Raw genomic sequence first — 15581 nt, 5'->3', positions numbered from 1 at the left:
GAGAAGAATTTTGATAACACACTGATGTTTTCAGTTGTTGCTAAGTAGTGTTTAGACTAAGTCAAGAATTTTTCAGCTTCTCATGCCCAGCCAGCAAGAAGGCTGGAGAGGCACGAGAAGTTGGGAGGGGACACAGCCAGGGCAGCTGACCCAAACTGGCCAAAGGGGTATTCCATGCCATGTGATGTCATGCCCAGTATATAAACTGGGGGGAGTGGGGGTGGGAGGGATCGCTGCTCAGGAACTGACTGAGCATTGGTCAGCAAGTGGTGAGCAATTGCATTGTGCATCACTTGTTTTGTATATTCCAATCCTTTTATTATTATTAGTTTCTTCCTTTCTGTTCTATTAAACTGTTCTTATCTCAACCCACGAGTTTTACTTTTTTTTTTTTCCCCGATTCTCTCCCCCAGCCCACTGGGGGAAGGGGGAGGAGTGAGTGAGTGGCTGCGTGGTGCTTAGTTCCTGGCTGGCGTTAAACCACAACAGCTCTCCAAGCCTTATTCATGTCTGATAAGACATACCTGTAAAGATACAGGTAAGTAAAATGCATAGGTGGGTGGATGGGCACATCACTGCCTGGTCATCTGTGGTGGATCTGGAGCTCTCTCAATGGCCTGGGCTACAATAAAACATGCAGTGACATTCTGATTTCAGGAATAGATTCCACAATTTCTTTACATTTGGATTTCTCCCTTACGTTCTGGCAAGCTAAGTAGAGACATAACTCTGTGACTAATGCTAATGTTGCAGTAGTAAAATATTGGGAAAAAAATAGGAAAACCAGACCCACTTGCCCATAAGAATGATTTAATTAAAGTTTCCACTGTTCCAAAATAGGTATGTTTCACATCATAAAGAATTTTTCTGTCATGAAAATTATTTTTTTAAGGGGAGGGAGAATTTTGTTTGCAGCAAGCTGACTTTATTGGTAGGCAATTAAATGTTTCTTTGGATTGCTCTTCAAAATTAATTACTCATTAATGTGGAAAAAACAGCTATAGTCTTGCTGTGGCTTCAGAGGTTTCCAACTGGGTGCATCTAATTCCAAGCAGAAAAAGAAAAAAAAGACCAAGAAAGAGTATTATAATTACTGTCATACGAAAACCTGCTTCAGTCCAGATGTAGAAGCCGATACCACAGAAACGTTAACATCTAGCAGTTTGCTGCAGGGCAATGACAAATGAATCTTCCATATGTTTGCAGAATGGACATATTACGTGATCCTTCTAGAATCCCTTGGGTTTGTTTTCTTTTTTCCAAAGCTCCTTCAGAAAATGCAAATCTACAATAATCTGAGGTTTTGGACAGTGTCACAGACACCTCTGTATAAAACTTGGATCCTACACTTGCATACCTAACCAACGTTGTCAACTCTGTACCCTTGCAAATAATTCCACTGAAAGTAATGAAATTAGTGGTGTGAGTAAACGTTAAAGAACTGGCTCCTCATTTCAGGTTTTCCCCTTCAGTGTACAAACAAAACTTGTTGCTCTGTGATGACCTAGGGGCTTGCAGTGAGGACAGAGGATTGACAGAAGTGTCAGGTGTTAGGAATCACATCTTCACATCTATTTAGCAAGGGAGTCAATCCTCAGAAATCAGAAAATAATGATGATGACAAATGCTATGTGCAGAACTCCTACTGCAGCCAGTAGCAGCTTGCATGCAGAAAGATTTCAGAAGTGGGTATCATAGCTAACTTTCCTTTTTCTCCCCAAATTTTATGAATTTGACCAAAGTCTATGTGGCTTCAGCCTTAATAAAAAACAATAAAATTCTGGGATGATTTAGGCTGGAACAACCTCTGAGTGACTTGTCTAATCCAAATCATTCCATTTCAATCCAAATTGATTTCATTATCCCTAAGTCATTTATTTAAATAAATGGAGTCAGAAGAGATCACAGAGTTTAATTATTGGAAACATTGGTTGGCACTAAGTTTGGAATTAAAATTATTCACTTTGAAGTCCTTAAGTGCACAGTATGACAATACCAGTTGTCAAGGAACATTTTTTCCTTGGTTAAAAAGGACAAGCTGAGCTTAAAATGAAAGAATGAAACCTTCAATTATCCACATAAGACAATTCTTCCTGTCAGCTGGAGAGTTATTCACTTTAATTCTCTTACCAAGTCATTTACTTTTCCATGCAGAGATAGGTGCAAGAACAGGGACAAAATTCCTAAAATATAAAAATCTGAAATGACACCAAACAAAGTTTGACTGACGATATGATTATGCATGTTAAACAGTATTGGCCTCACTATTGATGCTCTAGGAAAGCCAATTGTAACTGTTCAACTGTTAAGACTTTAGACTGGGGCAGATGCCTGTCATTTCCTTACAGAAGGCAATCAGGTTTGTCAGACATCATTTTCCCCTGCCCCTGGTCACCTTGTCCTTCATGTGTATGGAGGTAGGAAGGTTTGGTAATGGTTTTGCATCTACTTTGCCACAGCTGACATGATGTTCTGAGTCATATCCCCCCTCAACTTTCTCCTCTGAAGACTCCAGTCTATTTTTAGACTCCCTTTGTAAGGCAACTGCTCCATCTCCTTGTTCAGTTTAGTTGCCTTTCTCTGGCTCTTCTTTAAACTCACTACATCCCTCTGGAGGTGAACACTGGTCTGTGGCAATGCAGTGAGAGAGATCCTACTGGAGTGCCATACCATCATTCAAACAGTAACCAAAATCAAGGCTTTTGTTCACTCAACGACAGTTGAAAAAGATGGAGGAAAAGGAAAATGAGTTTTGCTTGCCAATCTGGAAGCAGTCACTGGCACAACAAAACAGAGAAAACAGTACTCTATATGCAGTATATCTACAATGACTGTGCATTACAGTCAGTGAAATGGGCTGGAGTCCATCTTGCTTTGAGATTTAAGGAGTAATACAACACTGAATATGACTTTAGAAAAATATCTGGGAAGGAGACCATTCAGCTGTTCATCTTGTACATTATTATCTTCTTAAATCATTATATTATATATATAAAAAACAAGCCTCCATCCACAGAGGAACCTGCTTTGTGGGTGCTGCTGGTATTTCTATTTGTAGATTATTTTATTTTGAAAAGAGCTTTGCTCTATCCAGACACCTTAAAGAAGTATCCAGATTTTCCCAAGCAGACAGCAGTTTTAAGAGCAGGTTTGGGATATTCCTAGGAGCAGAGATGGTTTTGTAAATCTAGTATATAACAAGTTGTACATCAGACTATTTTCTATAGATACATGTGTTTTTCAGTTTTTCCTCTTGGCAGTTCTAAGTTTGCCACTTTCACTCACTGTCCCCCAAAACCCTGTGTGCTGGAAAGCATTCCAGCAGATCATCTACTACATTAAAAAAAAAAAAAAAATTCAGCTTAGTATAATTTCTTTACATCTTGCATCGAGCAAAGAATTATTAGTACACGTAGCAGAAAAGAAGAATGTTTATTTTACTGTGCTCACCTCTACAGCAGCAGTCAAAAGTTGTAGAAGAAAAATGCTGAAGCCTAGATGTCTCTCCAGACCAGTTTGTTACACAGAGCTTTTCAGGGCAACACTTGACATTTGGCTAGAAAAATTACGCGTAGATACGCAAGCCTCAAATCATCAAAACCATACCAACAATTTAATGTATCTTTTAATTATACAAAAGTCCCCCCCCAATTATTCAAACATTAATAACTGATCCACTTAATACAAAACCAATCCCTCTAGGCAAAACAGTAGAGGAACATACTTTTCATTTTTAATTAAACATTATCACTGAAAATTATAGTATGTATGGATTTGACTAATTATTATGCTGAATGGTGTTTTGTCCTGGTTTCCTGGGCAATCCCTCCACACCTTTGATACGCCACAGTGCACTTCCAATACACATGTATAAAGCTGTCTACACGGGCCCTTTAGAAACAAATAGTACTGTTTAGTTTCAGCAGTACTGAGTTAAGCAACATTGAAATCATGTATAAACCATCAAGGACATTCAAACATTGAAATTATGTATAACCCATCAGCGCCATTCAAAATCCTGAAGACTGTGTGACATGAAGCGATTCCAAATCAGTCTGTCCCCAACCTGAACGGAAGGTGCCTTAAAGGCAGTTGACCCAGAAAACAATGCAGAGGCACTGGATTTCAGCCTGTATCAGACCTTTCTGCAAATTCCTCCCACGCCCTTCTTGACAGGTGTACTGAGTACCTACTGTTCCCTTACCCTGCTGAATCCAGTGAATCATGTTCTTAGGCAGCCAAGTAAATCAGCAACCCAGACTGTCTTCCCATCCTTTCTCACTCAGTCTTCAGGCTCCACATCACTTAACTCTTCCATAATATTCAGAACGAGGTTTCCTTTACAGCAAATTGATATAAAAACAACACATTTTTGAGTATTGACATGAACATGAGAAGGTTACAGAATGTACATGGCTCGGAGACCTCACTCTGAAGTCAGGGAGCCATCTAACCTTGGCAAAGGAAACAAATTCAGAGTCATAATCATTTGCTGCTTCCACCTGCTTAAGGGGGAAGGGATTGCCATGGCTCTGGAAAACCTCTTTTAGGAACAAGGGCTTTACAGTGCTAGCAAGGCAGAGCTGTGAGCCTGGTAGCTCTAACATGATCATAAAGTGAGGCAGGGGACTAATCCCCTTCTTCTAGCTGTTGTGGCTGCTCAGTGACTAAGTGTCACTCTACCCTCATATTAACTAACACTCTCCTCAGTAATAAAAACAGCACTGCCTGCTACTCAGCTCTTCTCCAGCCCGTTTACTGTTTAGAATCAGATTGGTCTCTACTTGTTTTTTCTGGGGAAGATGGTTGGCCAGGTTCACGAACCGTCCCTGAATCCTGACTGTCAGCTTCAGTAGCTGAAATAAAAATGAAGAATAGAAAAAGGTCAGAGTTAAACACAAACAAACAAGCCCAAAACCCCAAACCCTGTATTTCAGTTTGCATTACACCTGGTATTAATCACATTTCCAGAGGTAAATTCTCAATGCAAAATGACTTTTGTCAATCCTGTTTATTTTACATCCCAGTTAATTCAAAGGTGCATGATATCAAGAGCTGCAGCTCTCTGAACTGGGATACTGCACTTCAGACAGCAGTTGATCGTTTCAGCCATGCTTAAAGAAATGTAGCAAGAGTGCTTCAAGATGGCAAGTGTTGAAGCTGCACTGGAATAGAATTATGAGGCAGACTCTTGCCCACTTAACCATAGTCAATCTACGCCATGCCTTTTTAACACTCCTGTGAATTCTCAAAGGCCTCGACAAACTATATAATCCCCTCTTCAAATCCAACTAGGGATTTTTATTTTATAAAGTATTTACTTGCCAATTTGCATGAAAAGCTCTCTCATTTCCTCACAGGCAACTTTGGTTTTTGTTTGTTTTTCTGTAGCTTGCTCTTTTAGAAAACCAACAATCTGCAATCAGGCTTTATCCTCAGATGCTGTACTGGCTGTTTTACTGGACGTACCTTGTGTTTCTTTTGTCAAATCTACATAATATTACTAGTCAATACTGCATGAAATTGTGTAACAACATGGCCTATACTTCACATCACCGTTGTAAACCTAACTGGCCTCAGTCATTCAACTGCAGTCAACTATTGACTCAAATCTGGTAGAAGATTCTAGCCTTGAAAAATCTTTTTCAGTCAGGACTTGGTTGTTTTTTTTTTTTAATTTGCCTTCATCTCAGATTCCCTTCGGGGCAGAGATCATAGACATTTCCTCTCACCAGTTGTCCCCTGCTAGAGTTTTCTATATCCATTTTCCTGCAACAGTTTTGCCAGAAAGCCCATTTCACCTCAATTCTGGAGGTCTCTCTGGAGGAAAGATGTTCCCAAGTCTAACTGCAGGTTTGAGTCAGTTCCTTTCTTGAGAAAAAAGACATGATGCAATCCTAACACATCCCCATGCACTGAATGTTACAGCTTTTCTCTTTTTTCAAGCATCTTGAATACAAAAATCAAAGAATTATTAGTTTCACTGTAGCTTCCCTCTACATCTGCATCTTCTACTGGCAGGCTATTTTGTGTATGACCTCATGCAGAAGTATCCCCCCTCACTGGGTCACAATTGCAAATTTCTACATATCCTGGAGCACAAATGCTATGTAGTGGAATTAATTTGTACTTTCTCCGTAGCACTAAGAAAACTGGATTGTTCTCTGAGCAGCACAATCCATGATGCATTGTTTCCTATGGCTTTGTGCCTGGGTTGTGAATTCCCTAGTGCGTAGTAATAGCTGAGGTCATTAGATGGCATTTTGCTCTCTGGGGGGGTGCTCTCATGACCTCTCTTCTCTATCCAGTTGCCTGTTTTCATGATTGTTTGCCAGTACAACTTCACTCCACTAATACAGGACTGGATTTCCTCTGCTCTCCTCACGCAATATCACTACTCTCCATGTCCCCCATTTGTCTGCTACTCCCAGTTCCTTCCCATTCCCACACACTCCAACAGAATAGCTGCAGCTCCCTACGTGTTCTCTGCCACTCCAGTATCCCCCAGATCTTCTGTCCCCTCCAAATCACAAAACCCATTAATCCGCACACAGACTTTCTGGTTTGCCTGCCAGCTCTCATCCTCCTCTCTTCCCCTCAAACTCAGCCCATATTATTTCACCTCCAGCACACAAGTTATCCTCTACATGCTGCATTAAAGTCCTAATGCCTTTGTCAGTATCTTAAAATAACTTCACCCTTCTACAATGTCTGTACACCCCTCACACTGCCGTATTCTTCATATTCCCTTTGTCCACCATATCTCCTGCTTACTTTTCTTTGGCCTTCCAGCCAGACAAGAAGCAGGTATGCTCTGACTGCTCTGGAGATATGTGCTCACTGCTGGGTTGACTGGCAGGCACTTGGTTGTTGGCCAAGGTACACACGTCAGTCAGGAATTGAGTGCAAGCTGACAGCCAGCCAAACACCACGACATGGCTGCAAACAAACCATTTTGTGGGAGGCATCTGTTTCCCTTGCAGATCAATATTGTGTAGGCCTGTGATCACAACAGATATGTTTGGCTGAAAATAACTAATGGGTTGAAAAGTTATGGAAGGACTGACATTAACAGAAAATGAGACTGCATGAGCCTTATGTTGTTAAGAAACCAGGCCAAAAAAACCCCAACTTATCTTTTGTCCCACGTACCCACCATCAACATCTTTTCAATTCAAATGAGATAATTATACTCCTCTATTTCTCCTCCCTCTTATACAAGAGATTTGATTTTTCACTGGGCAATTATTGTAATCTGTTTCATAAACAATCAGATTAACAATTTTTTATTCTCATGTTCAAGAAAAGAAATGAAGTTGTATTTATTTATCTGCATTTTCAAAAAGAATTTAAAATAAAACTGCCTATTCACTCATCCAGTGCTAGTGGTTAATTCTCTGAGCAGCTCTACCCTCTTGTGGTCAAAGCTAGATGCAGCCAAATGAAAAACTTGCAAATATAATCACAAGTATGTCCACATGTAGGCACAGTACATGAAAGAGACCCAAAAGAGAGGGGCACAAAGACTTAACCTATGCCAGAAATTTTAAATCCTGTGAGATTCAGTAAAGCAACTTGTGATGTTGAAGATTCACTCTTTCATTTACAGCAATTAAAATGTAGGCTTTTCAGATAAGCAAGAAATTTCGTATTATTCATGCTAAGTGTTAGTCCACTTTTTTTTTAACATTTTGTCTAAATTGCAACAAGAGCCAAATAATTTTAAAAGTACGTCCTGCAAACTAGCTATTTAGAAAACTAGTTGCATTTTGAGAACATCAACAGATCATATTCTGGAATAGCTCTGAGTCCTGGGGCCTTCAACGTCTGCATGAGACTGAGGTGCTTGTCAGCTGGAAAGCGCAAGCATGTCAGGCTGCTTCCCTTAAATCAGCCCTTCCCAGAGCTGTACAAGTTGGCAATCTGTCCTGGGACTTCAGGATCTCAGTCCTGACTCCATCACAGGGATCTGGGAACCCCTGTAAACTAGCTAGAATCGGGGTCTCTTGGGGTTTCCACCTCTGTGGTTAGATACTGAAGCCGGGTTAAAACTGGATCTCCCAGGGCTCATGTCATACTTCCTTACCATGTGCTTCCTTGGTTGTTTCAGCCAACATGTTCAGTGAAAGGGGAGGTGGAATGTAATGAATCCCTGGCAGAAAACTTGGTGGGATGAACTGAGGCAGAGGAGTGTAGTATCCTTGATGGAATTCTCCACCTCCATCTGGAATCTGCAGAAACACATGAAGCAAAGCATCCTCCATCTAAAGACTCTCTCCAGGATACATCTGCAGTATCAAACAATTTCTGTTTCAATTTTTACAGGTGAATATTACATTTTTTGTCCATTTTGTGGCCATATGCTGCCACATCTGGGCACATATTAGCACATGCAAAGCCTGTGCAGAGGGTAACATGCTGAAACTGAGAAGTAGCAGCTTCTCAGACCATGTCTCAGCTGAAATTGACCTTCTAAGTCCTCATCACCTGTTCTGGCATCTCATTAGAGCAGTTGGTTTAAACCAGGAGAAGCTCACCTTCACCACTGACCCAATGCACTTGCCACTGAACAAGTCCGGAAGCCTTCATGCCACAGAGAGGCAACCTAGGAAAACACTCCTTGCCACCACCTCCCTGCTAGTTATGGATTCTCCCCTGAGCCCAGTGAAGCGAGTGGCTCTACCTACACTGAGGGGCTGGTATGCACCACAGGGTGCCCCACAGCCCTGGTCTTCTGTGATTACCAGACCTGTTAGAGCATGATAAAACTCATTCCATGTGCAAGGAGATATATTTCCGTCGCTCAGAAACACTAACATCAGAGAAATAGGAGCATTTTTCTCTTGGATCTGGCGATGCACCCTGGTACAGATAGAACTTGTACGAGATCTTTCCATCTGTTTCAGGACAGTTAAAAATGAAGTTCAAAACCACATGCAGTGATGGTCTAGACAAGGCATTTCTCAACCTGTGTATATCCAGCCCACCAGGATAATTTATCTGGACCTCAGACTGCTGCTAGCCACCCTCTTTCTCAATAACCCCTAAAATGCGACAGGGTATTTTTATGAAAGCATAATAAATCTAGTAGTCTTGAGGCAGATCACTCTACCTTAACATGAACTGATGAATTGTACTTAATGCAGACAGAATGGCACATGGCAGCTGGGAATCTGATAATGTGGCCAACTGTGGTACAAAAACTGGACACCACCACTTTAAACCAACATGACTGACAGCACAGAAAGGAACTGGAAGTGCCACCACACACCATTACAAATGACAGGCAATTTAGCATCTTGTTTCTTACCATGTCTGTGTGGTTTGAAGGGGTGGGCCCTACGATGCTAAACATTATTTTTCATCTGAAACTTCTGTTAACCACAACAATTTTCTACTGTTTTTGAGAAACCAAATGTCTCAAACCAGAAATATCCAACCATGCTGATTCGCTTCCTCACAGAAGCTGATTTTATCTTGTTCTCTGCGGCTATAGTGCCTTGGTCAAGCCCTGACACTCTCCCTCCTCATTAGATCTGACCTGCATGGAAGAAGAGGAACCTCCCAATGCGTATTCTGTGCCGTCTACGCTGGTACAACACGACCATATGAAGTGTCCAACTGTCGTCATTCCAAGAGGCTGTTGCGGATGTTAGCAGGATGTATAAGCCTCAAAACACTTCACAAAATCTGGCCCCTTGCAAGTGCATGGGTTTGCTCTTCTGGGTTCAGGTCAGACTATTAACATCACCATCTGCTAATGTTTTATTCAGTATAATATATCAAAATGCTGTGCTGAAGTAACTGATAAGCAGGATAACTTTTCATGGGTACCTTAACAGGAAGAAGACAGCTAAAAGTAAGGACAGCAGTATTTCCACAGGTAATTAAAAGACTGCTACTTACTGACACAGAAGCTGCATTCCCTGGCCCATAGTTGCTAGGAATGTGTCGGAAACCTCTCTGAAGTGATATCCCTGGAGGTGACGGTGCTCCCCTACAGCTTGACTCATTTAGGGGAAATCCCATGGGAAATGGGTGGTAAGGATATATCCCAGAACACCCAGGGTACACTTTCGGAGGTTCTCTCTCCAGGTATTCTGGGTTGACCATGTATTCTGGAGGAAAAGCAGGGTGAGCTAGGAAACAATGAGAAAAGAACAAATAAAAAGTATCTATGTAATTCTACAGAGTTCAGTAGAAGTAGCTGCAGGACCAAATTCCACTCTCAGGCAGGAGAAACTGGCCCTTTGGTTTATGCTTAGCTCCTCATGAATTTATTTTGTGATTTATTAGGGAAATAAGGAAAGGTGCAGCAGATGATACTGTAATGCAGAATGATCTGCGTTCTTTTCTGCCTTGTGCATTGTGAAGCTAGTCCTTAGTAAAAGCACTGGCTGCAGAATCTTACTCTTTCAGTACACCAGCAACAGCAAAACGACCTACTTTAAGACCTTTAACTCTAGCAGAACTTAAAACAAAAATTTACAGAAATAATAGAGTTCTAACTTTAGTCCTATCTGTAACTTCTTAAGTTAATTTACAGGCAAAGGCTCAGTTTTAGGGACATACACAGGCAATTTCAGATGCAGGAATCAGTTATTATCTTGCATCTGGAATCTTATATGGCCTCTCTGAAGTCTTAAAAAAAGAGAGTGGTTGTCTGAATACAAATAGGGTCTTTCTTGTCTGCACATCCTTCTGTTGGTAAAGAAGTGGAAGAATTTGCTTCTAGAGTAGGCTGACTTCTGGAGTATTAGAATTATACTATTTGTCCCTAACCTTTTTTTAAATTGGTCAGCAGATTGAAGATGTTATTAAGGGAAGGACTGACAAGCACATGTACAGCTAGCATCATCCATAAACATAATTTTCTTATGAAACAAAGCTAAAAAAGGGGGGATCAGTTATTGACAGATTAGGTGGGAACGAGAGATGTCTGAAATGTGTCTTTCCTCTGGGCTTCTTAGAACAGCATTTTGTCTTGCAGGCTGCCAACTCTCCAGAGGTTCAGACTAATGACTACTGCAGTCAGTAGGGATTTCTGTAAAATTACTACAGTAAATAGTGATAGTATGAAGTTACTGTAATAAACAGTAATAAACTAGACAAGTCACATGAAAGACTCTATTAAAGGAAGCAATTTAAGAGGTGACAGACCCTACAACCGTTCCACCTGCAAAATCTGTGCTCTGCTCTTAAATACCAAATGCACTTTTACACCAAGTGATCCCAGCCAAGTTCAATCTTTGCTACAGGAATTAAGGCCAAAAGGTCTCTTTCTTTTACAGTGCCATCATAAAATGCTTGCTTCAGGCAACTGCAGCAGTAACTTCCCCGTTTACCTGCCATTGCTGAGTTTTTTAGCACATTTGTTGCTGGAGGCTTGTGTCTGTTAATTTATAAACAGTGACACAGCACTCAGAGAAACATGCATGATCACCCACAGTGGACAGTGGATCACAGTTTGGTTTCTCTCCCTGACCAATTTACTTCTCAGGGAAAAGCCACTTGCTTAAGCTTCAACTTTGCAATGAGTGGCGAGGCTGAGCACATTGCTCCTGCCGCTGCAGAGCCACGTGACCCGCTTGGCAGACCGTGCAAAAGGGAAAATACATGCAGGGTTGCACACTCAATATGCAAGCTGAGTACTTGTGTCCACTGAGGAAGGAAAGGGGGAGAGACAGCAGGAATGGCTCTCTGGGGAGCTGGAGCCTGAGGAATCAGCGGGTGCAAACTGCACAAGCGGCAAGTGTTTCATGGGGGGAAGAGGATGAAGGCAGAAGGAAAGATGGCGGGACAGGGGAAGAGGCTTTGGGGACAGGCCCTTACCGTAGTCCCAGAAGGGTGGGCCGCTGGGAGGCAGCGGTGGTCCCCTGCATGCCGTGCCTTTGCTGCTGCCGCCGGCGGGCTGGGCGGCCTTCATCCCCTCATGGCCGCTCTGCTCGGGGGCACTGGCCGCCCCGGTGGCCACCCCAGAGCCTTCGCCTGGGGGAGCGGGCCCTGCGGCTGCCCCAGCCGGAGTGTCGGGCACCTGCTGCCTCAGGGCCTTCTGGGCCGCCATGATCTTCTGGCGCTCAGTGATGAGGGCACACTTGTCGCACAGGCAGAGCTTCCAGCGGCAGTGGCCGGCATGGCCCTTCACCGGCACCACGAAGCCGTGGTTACGGCAGCGGGAGCACTTGGGTGTCCGTAGCGTCGCCTTCGCTGCCACCGCCGCGGCCTCCTCAGCCTCCATGGCACACCAGTCCCGGCTAACCACCCCCGGGCACGCCTGGGCTGCCTCCTCAGGGCTCTTATACCGGGCATGGCCACTGCTGCCCTGGCATGTAGCAACCTGGGCAGGCGGGGCAGAAGAGCCCATGGCGGCGGGTGGGGAATGCCCTGCTCTGGGGAGCCTGTGGCACAGGAGCCGCCTTGGCCCCACGGGCCTCCCCTCCCTCAGCCAGCCATGGCTGTACCGGCCCAGCTCCGCCTGGTGCAGGCTGGAGCCAGACCTCAGCCATGAGGGGCTGGAGGAAGGGAGAGAGTGGGGACTGCGTCTGCAAGAGCAGGGGGGAACGTGCTGCACCTTTTAGTACATTTCCCGCTGCTGGAGCATGCAGAGGTGGGGAGTTTTGGACAGGCAGGGTGTGCATGGGAGAGAAATGCAGTGTCCCTTTCGGTACTGCCTTAAGTGATAGTTTTTCCTTTTGGCACTTTAATATCCGCACTGACTTTCGTACCTCTCGTGCATTCGCTTTTAATATGCACAGAATTTCAGTTCTGTTTTGTTTCCAATTTGCAGCATGCTTCTCTTGATCAGGAGGAGTGCCTGCCTCAGCAGAAAAAAAAAAACTTTCATCATTCTGTTTTTCAAACCAAGGTACCCAGATGAAGGCAGAAAGCATATGTCATTCAAAAGACCCGTCTCCTTTTCTTGGAATTCCTTTTTCTCTGGAAACAAAGACAGGCTTACAATTAGAAATACAGGAATGCTCCAGTTCCAGTATTGCTTAGAAAGCACTTGTTATTTGTTACTGCTGGTAGCTACAAAACCATGATTTACACAGTAGCCCACTTCCAGGAGAAAACTCTCCACTTTGCAATGTAAGGCACGACACTGCTGATTTTTCTCACATATGCGGTAGCTAATTCTGTTTTAAAATCCTGAGATGCCAATAGCTTCTTCTACATTAAAGAGAATACCATAAAAATAAACTCCCAAGTAGGTGTCAAGTTTTTTACCAATTAGTTTCAAGAGAACCAGGTAACATCTAGCTGCTGCTCTGAAACAATTCTAATACGCAACAGAGTATGTTTCGCAGCAGCCTTGCAGGAGCCCTTCCCTTGGAGCAAACCTTCATGGAAGACTTGGGTGCACCCCTCAACATCTGGGCGGGTGAGGCCCCAGCATAGCAGGGCCTTTAAGAGATTTGGCAACAGTCTGGTTTGCCTTAGCAGTGAGCAGCCAGCCCCTGTGCTCTGCAAGCGCCCAAGGCTCAGCGCAGATTCAGGCTTCTCACTTTGCAAAAGACACAGTAGGACGTTGCATTTGGGTCCTGCAGGTTTCCAGTAGGATTTCGTCTCCTGGGGAGAAGTTTTCGTAAGTGCAGTACCAGCACACAAGCCCAGACTTACTCTCGAAAGCAATTCAGACCCAAATCCTCAAATGCACACAATCCCTAGACCACCCAGCATGGCAGCAATCCCAGCCTGCAGATTTTGCTACCCAGTTGCAGACTGAGTCTTTGGTACCTGCTTTTTGTGACGGGCAATCAGCCATGCCTTTGTACCCATGCATTCAGTGATCCTGTGCAGGAGCAATTCCAAATCTGCCTGGCCACACAGCAGGTCACGTAGTAGAGACCACCTCAGTGCTCTGTAGAAAGTGGGTGCTGGATTGCATGCACAGCAGCTCCTTTTGTGAGTGGGAGGCAACAAAGCACAGGTGAATGTAATCAGCTCCCTGTCCTCAGTTGCAGACCATTTTCCCCAGAAGACTTCTAAAGCGCTGCCTAGAAAGCCAGCTTCGTGTGCATGGGCATGTGTCCTTTGTGGCTAAATATCTTTGAAAATTTGGCCTGAAAATGTTACCATTTCTTCCTAGTTCAGAAAGGTACTTGTCTGATGTCTTCAACAGAAGCTACTCTTTAAATGCAGTCCTGCTCACTTGTGCCAGGGCCTTGATGTTCCTGTAATCATTCTAAACATTGACTCTGTATTAAATATAGACAGATAATATATTCCTAATTTTATGCTCCATATTTTTGCTGTATGTTGAGGATGTGCATTTAGCTGTAGAATGAAAGAGAATGGATGACACATTTTAAAAATCTGTAATTATATCTTTCCGTAGATACACAATCTGTGTTCATTTGGATACTTAAGCAGTGGAGGAGAAAGGTAGGCTATGTACATTTTCCCCAGTAATTTTCTATTCTGAGTCACATAATGCTATTATTCCAGACATTTACTCAAACATACTTAAATTTATCTCTCTTGAAAAAGGTATACCAGCCATGGGCTGTAACAGTTTCTCCATTAATAAACCATGTCTTTCAAAGTCATGTGGATTTTTCTTTTGAACAATTTTCAGCTAAGCATTCAGGACTTATTATACTCTCCATATAGTTTGTTTCAAACATAACTAGACTTGCTTTTTAGAGAAAAGTGAACATTTTACTTTGCTTGTGAGGTAAATATTTATTTCTGCAGACAGTTCAAAGAATTCTGCTATTCCAATCCTATTATGTGTTTATATATACATTTGCGTTAGCTTATCACACACCGTTAGCAAGCCCATCACACAGAGAAGACAGAGCAATTTCAAAATAAATTTTTGGAATGAGATGTAAATTTGTATGTGGATGCAGCTTCACGTCTATTACCATTTTCTCCTTTATTCAGAACTGAAAGAAAATGAGGGACAGTAAAGACTCTTTTCTCTAAAACTTACTCAGTTTACTCTAGCATTTTATGTAACATATGGTGGGAGTGTAACATAAACTGTGTACAGAGTTCTCTATTAAAATAGCATTTATAAGAATTATTATCTTGCCAAAATGAAAGGAAAGCAACCTGCTGATTTTATGTTATTGAAACCAATAGCAATAATGTCTCTACTTCTTTCCAACTTCTGAATCATATAAAGTGTGTGGTTTTGGTACGCAGTTTGCTTTGTATGTGAAACAGTGAAGAAAAACAGTGATTTAGCTAAAAGGGAACAAATCAAAAGACTGTCTGCCTTTAAACTGAATAGTAGAAAATTGGGGTTTGTTTTTTTCCTCCTTCTCAGACTTCCCAGCTAACATTTTATGCAGTAAATGTTTTTTGGCAAGGAAATTGTTCTGCTTAGATCTGACATTTCGCAGAGCAATAGCAACATAATCAAGAAATTTGTTCAGTCTGAGATCTCCATTAACAAATATTTGCAAACTTTGTTCAAAATATATGTTTTCTTATGCATAACAATCAATAATATCTTTTGAATTTTTAAGACATCACATATGAAGATAAAATCCTCTCTTCAAAAATTATCTTAGTAGTTTGGAAGCGTCCATTGTGTACTGCCATAAGTCATTATATAAAAATTGACATAG

General features: G+C 42.4%; 1 protein-coding gene across 1 annotated transcript; it reads right to left on the bottom strand.

The window, feature by feature from the left end:
* Nucleotides 1-3463: 3463 nt before the first annotated feature.
* Nucleotides 3464-14246, bottom strand: DMRTB1 (DMRT like family B with proline rich C-terminal 1). Its single transcript, XM_052801569.1, has 5 exons — nt 13738-14246; nt 11833-12936; nt 9907-10139; nt 8087-8231; nt 3464-4856 (listed from the first exon to the last, which is right to left on the bottom strand). Exons 2-5 carry the CDS (start codon nt 12362-12364, stop codon nt 4756-4758), a joined length of 1011 nt encoding a protein of 336 aa, XP_052657529.1. The 5' UTR covers nt 12365-12936; nt 13738-14246; the 3' UTR covers nt 3464-4755.
* Between the last annotated feature and the right edge of the window lie 1335 nt (nt 14247-15581).

This window comes from Harpia harpyja, chromosome 11 (genome assembly GCF_026419915.1).
Source record: "Harpia harpyja isolate bHarHar1 chromosome 11, bHarHar1 primary haplotype, whole genome shotgun sequence".
NCBI classification, from domain to species: Eukaryota; Metazoa; Chordata; class Aves; order Accipitriformes; family Accipitridae; genus Harpia; species Harpia harpyja.
Note: the sequence above shows the minus strand (reverse complement) of the source record. Positions and strands in the feature narration are given on the sequence as shown.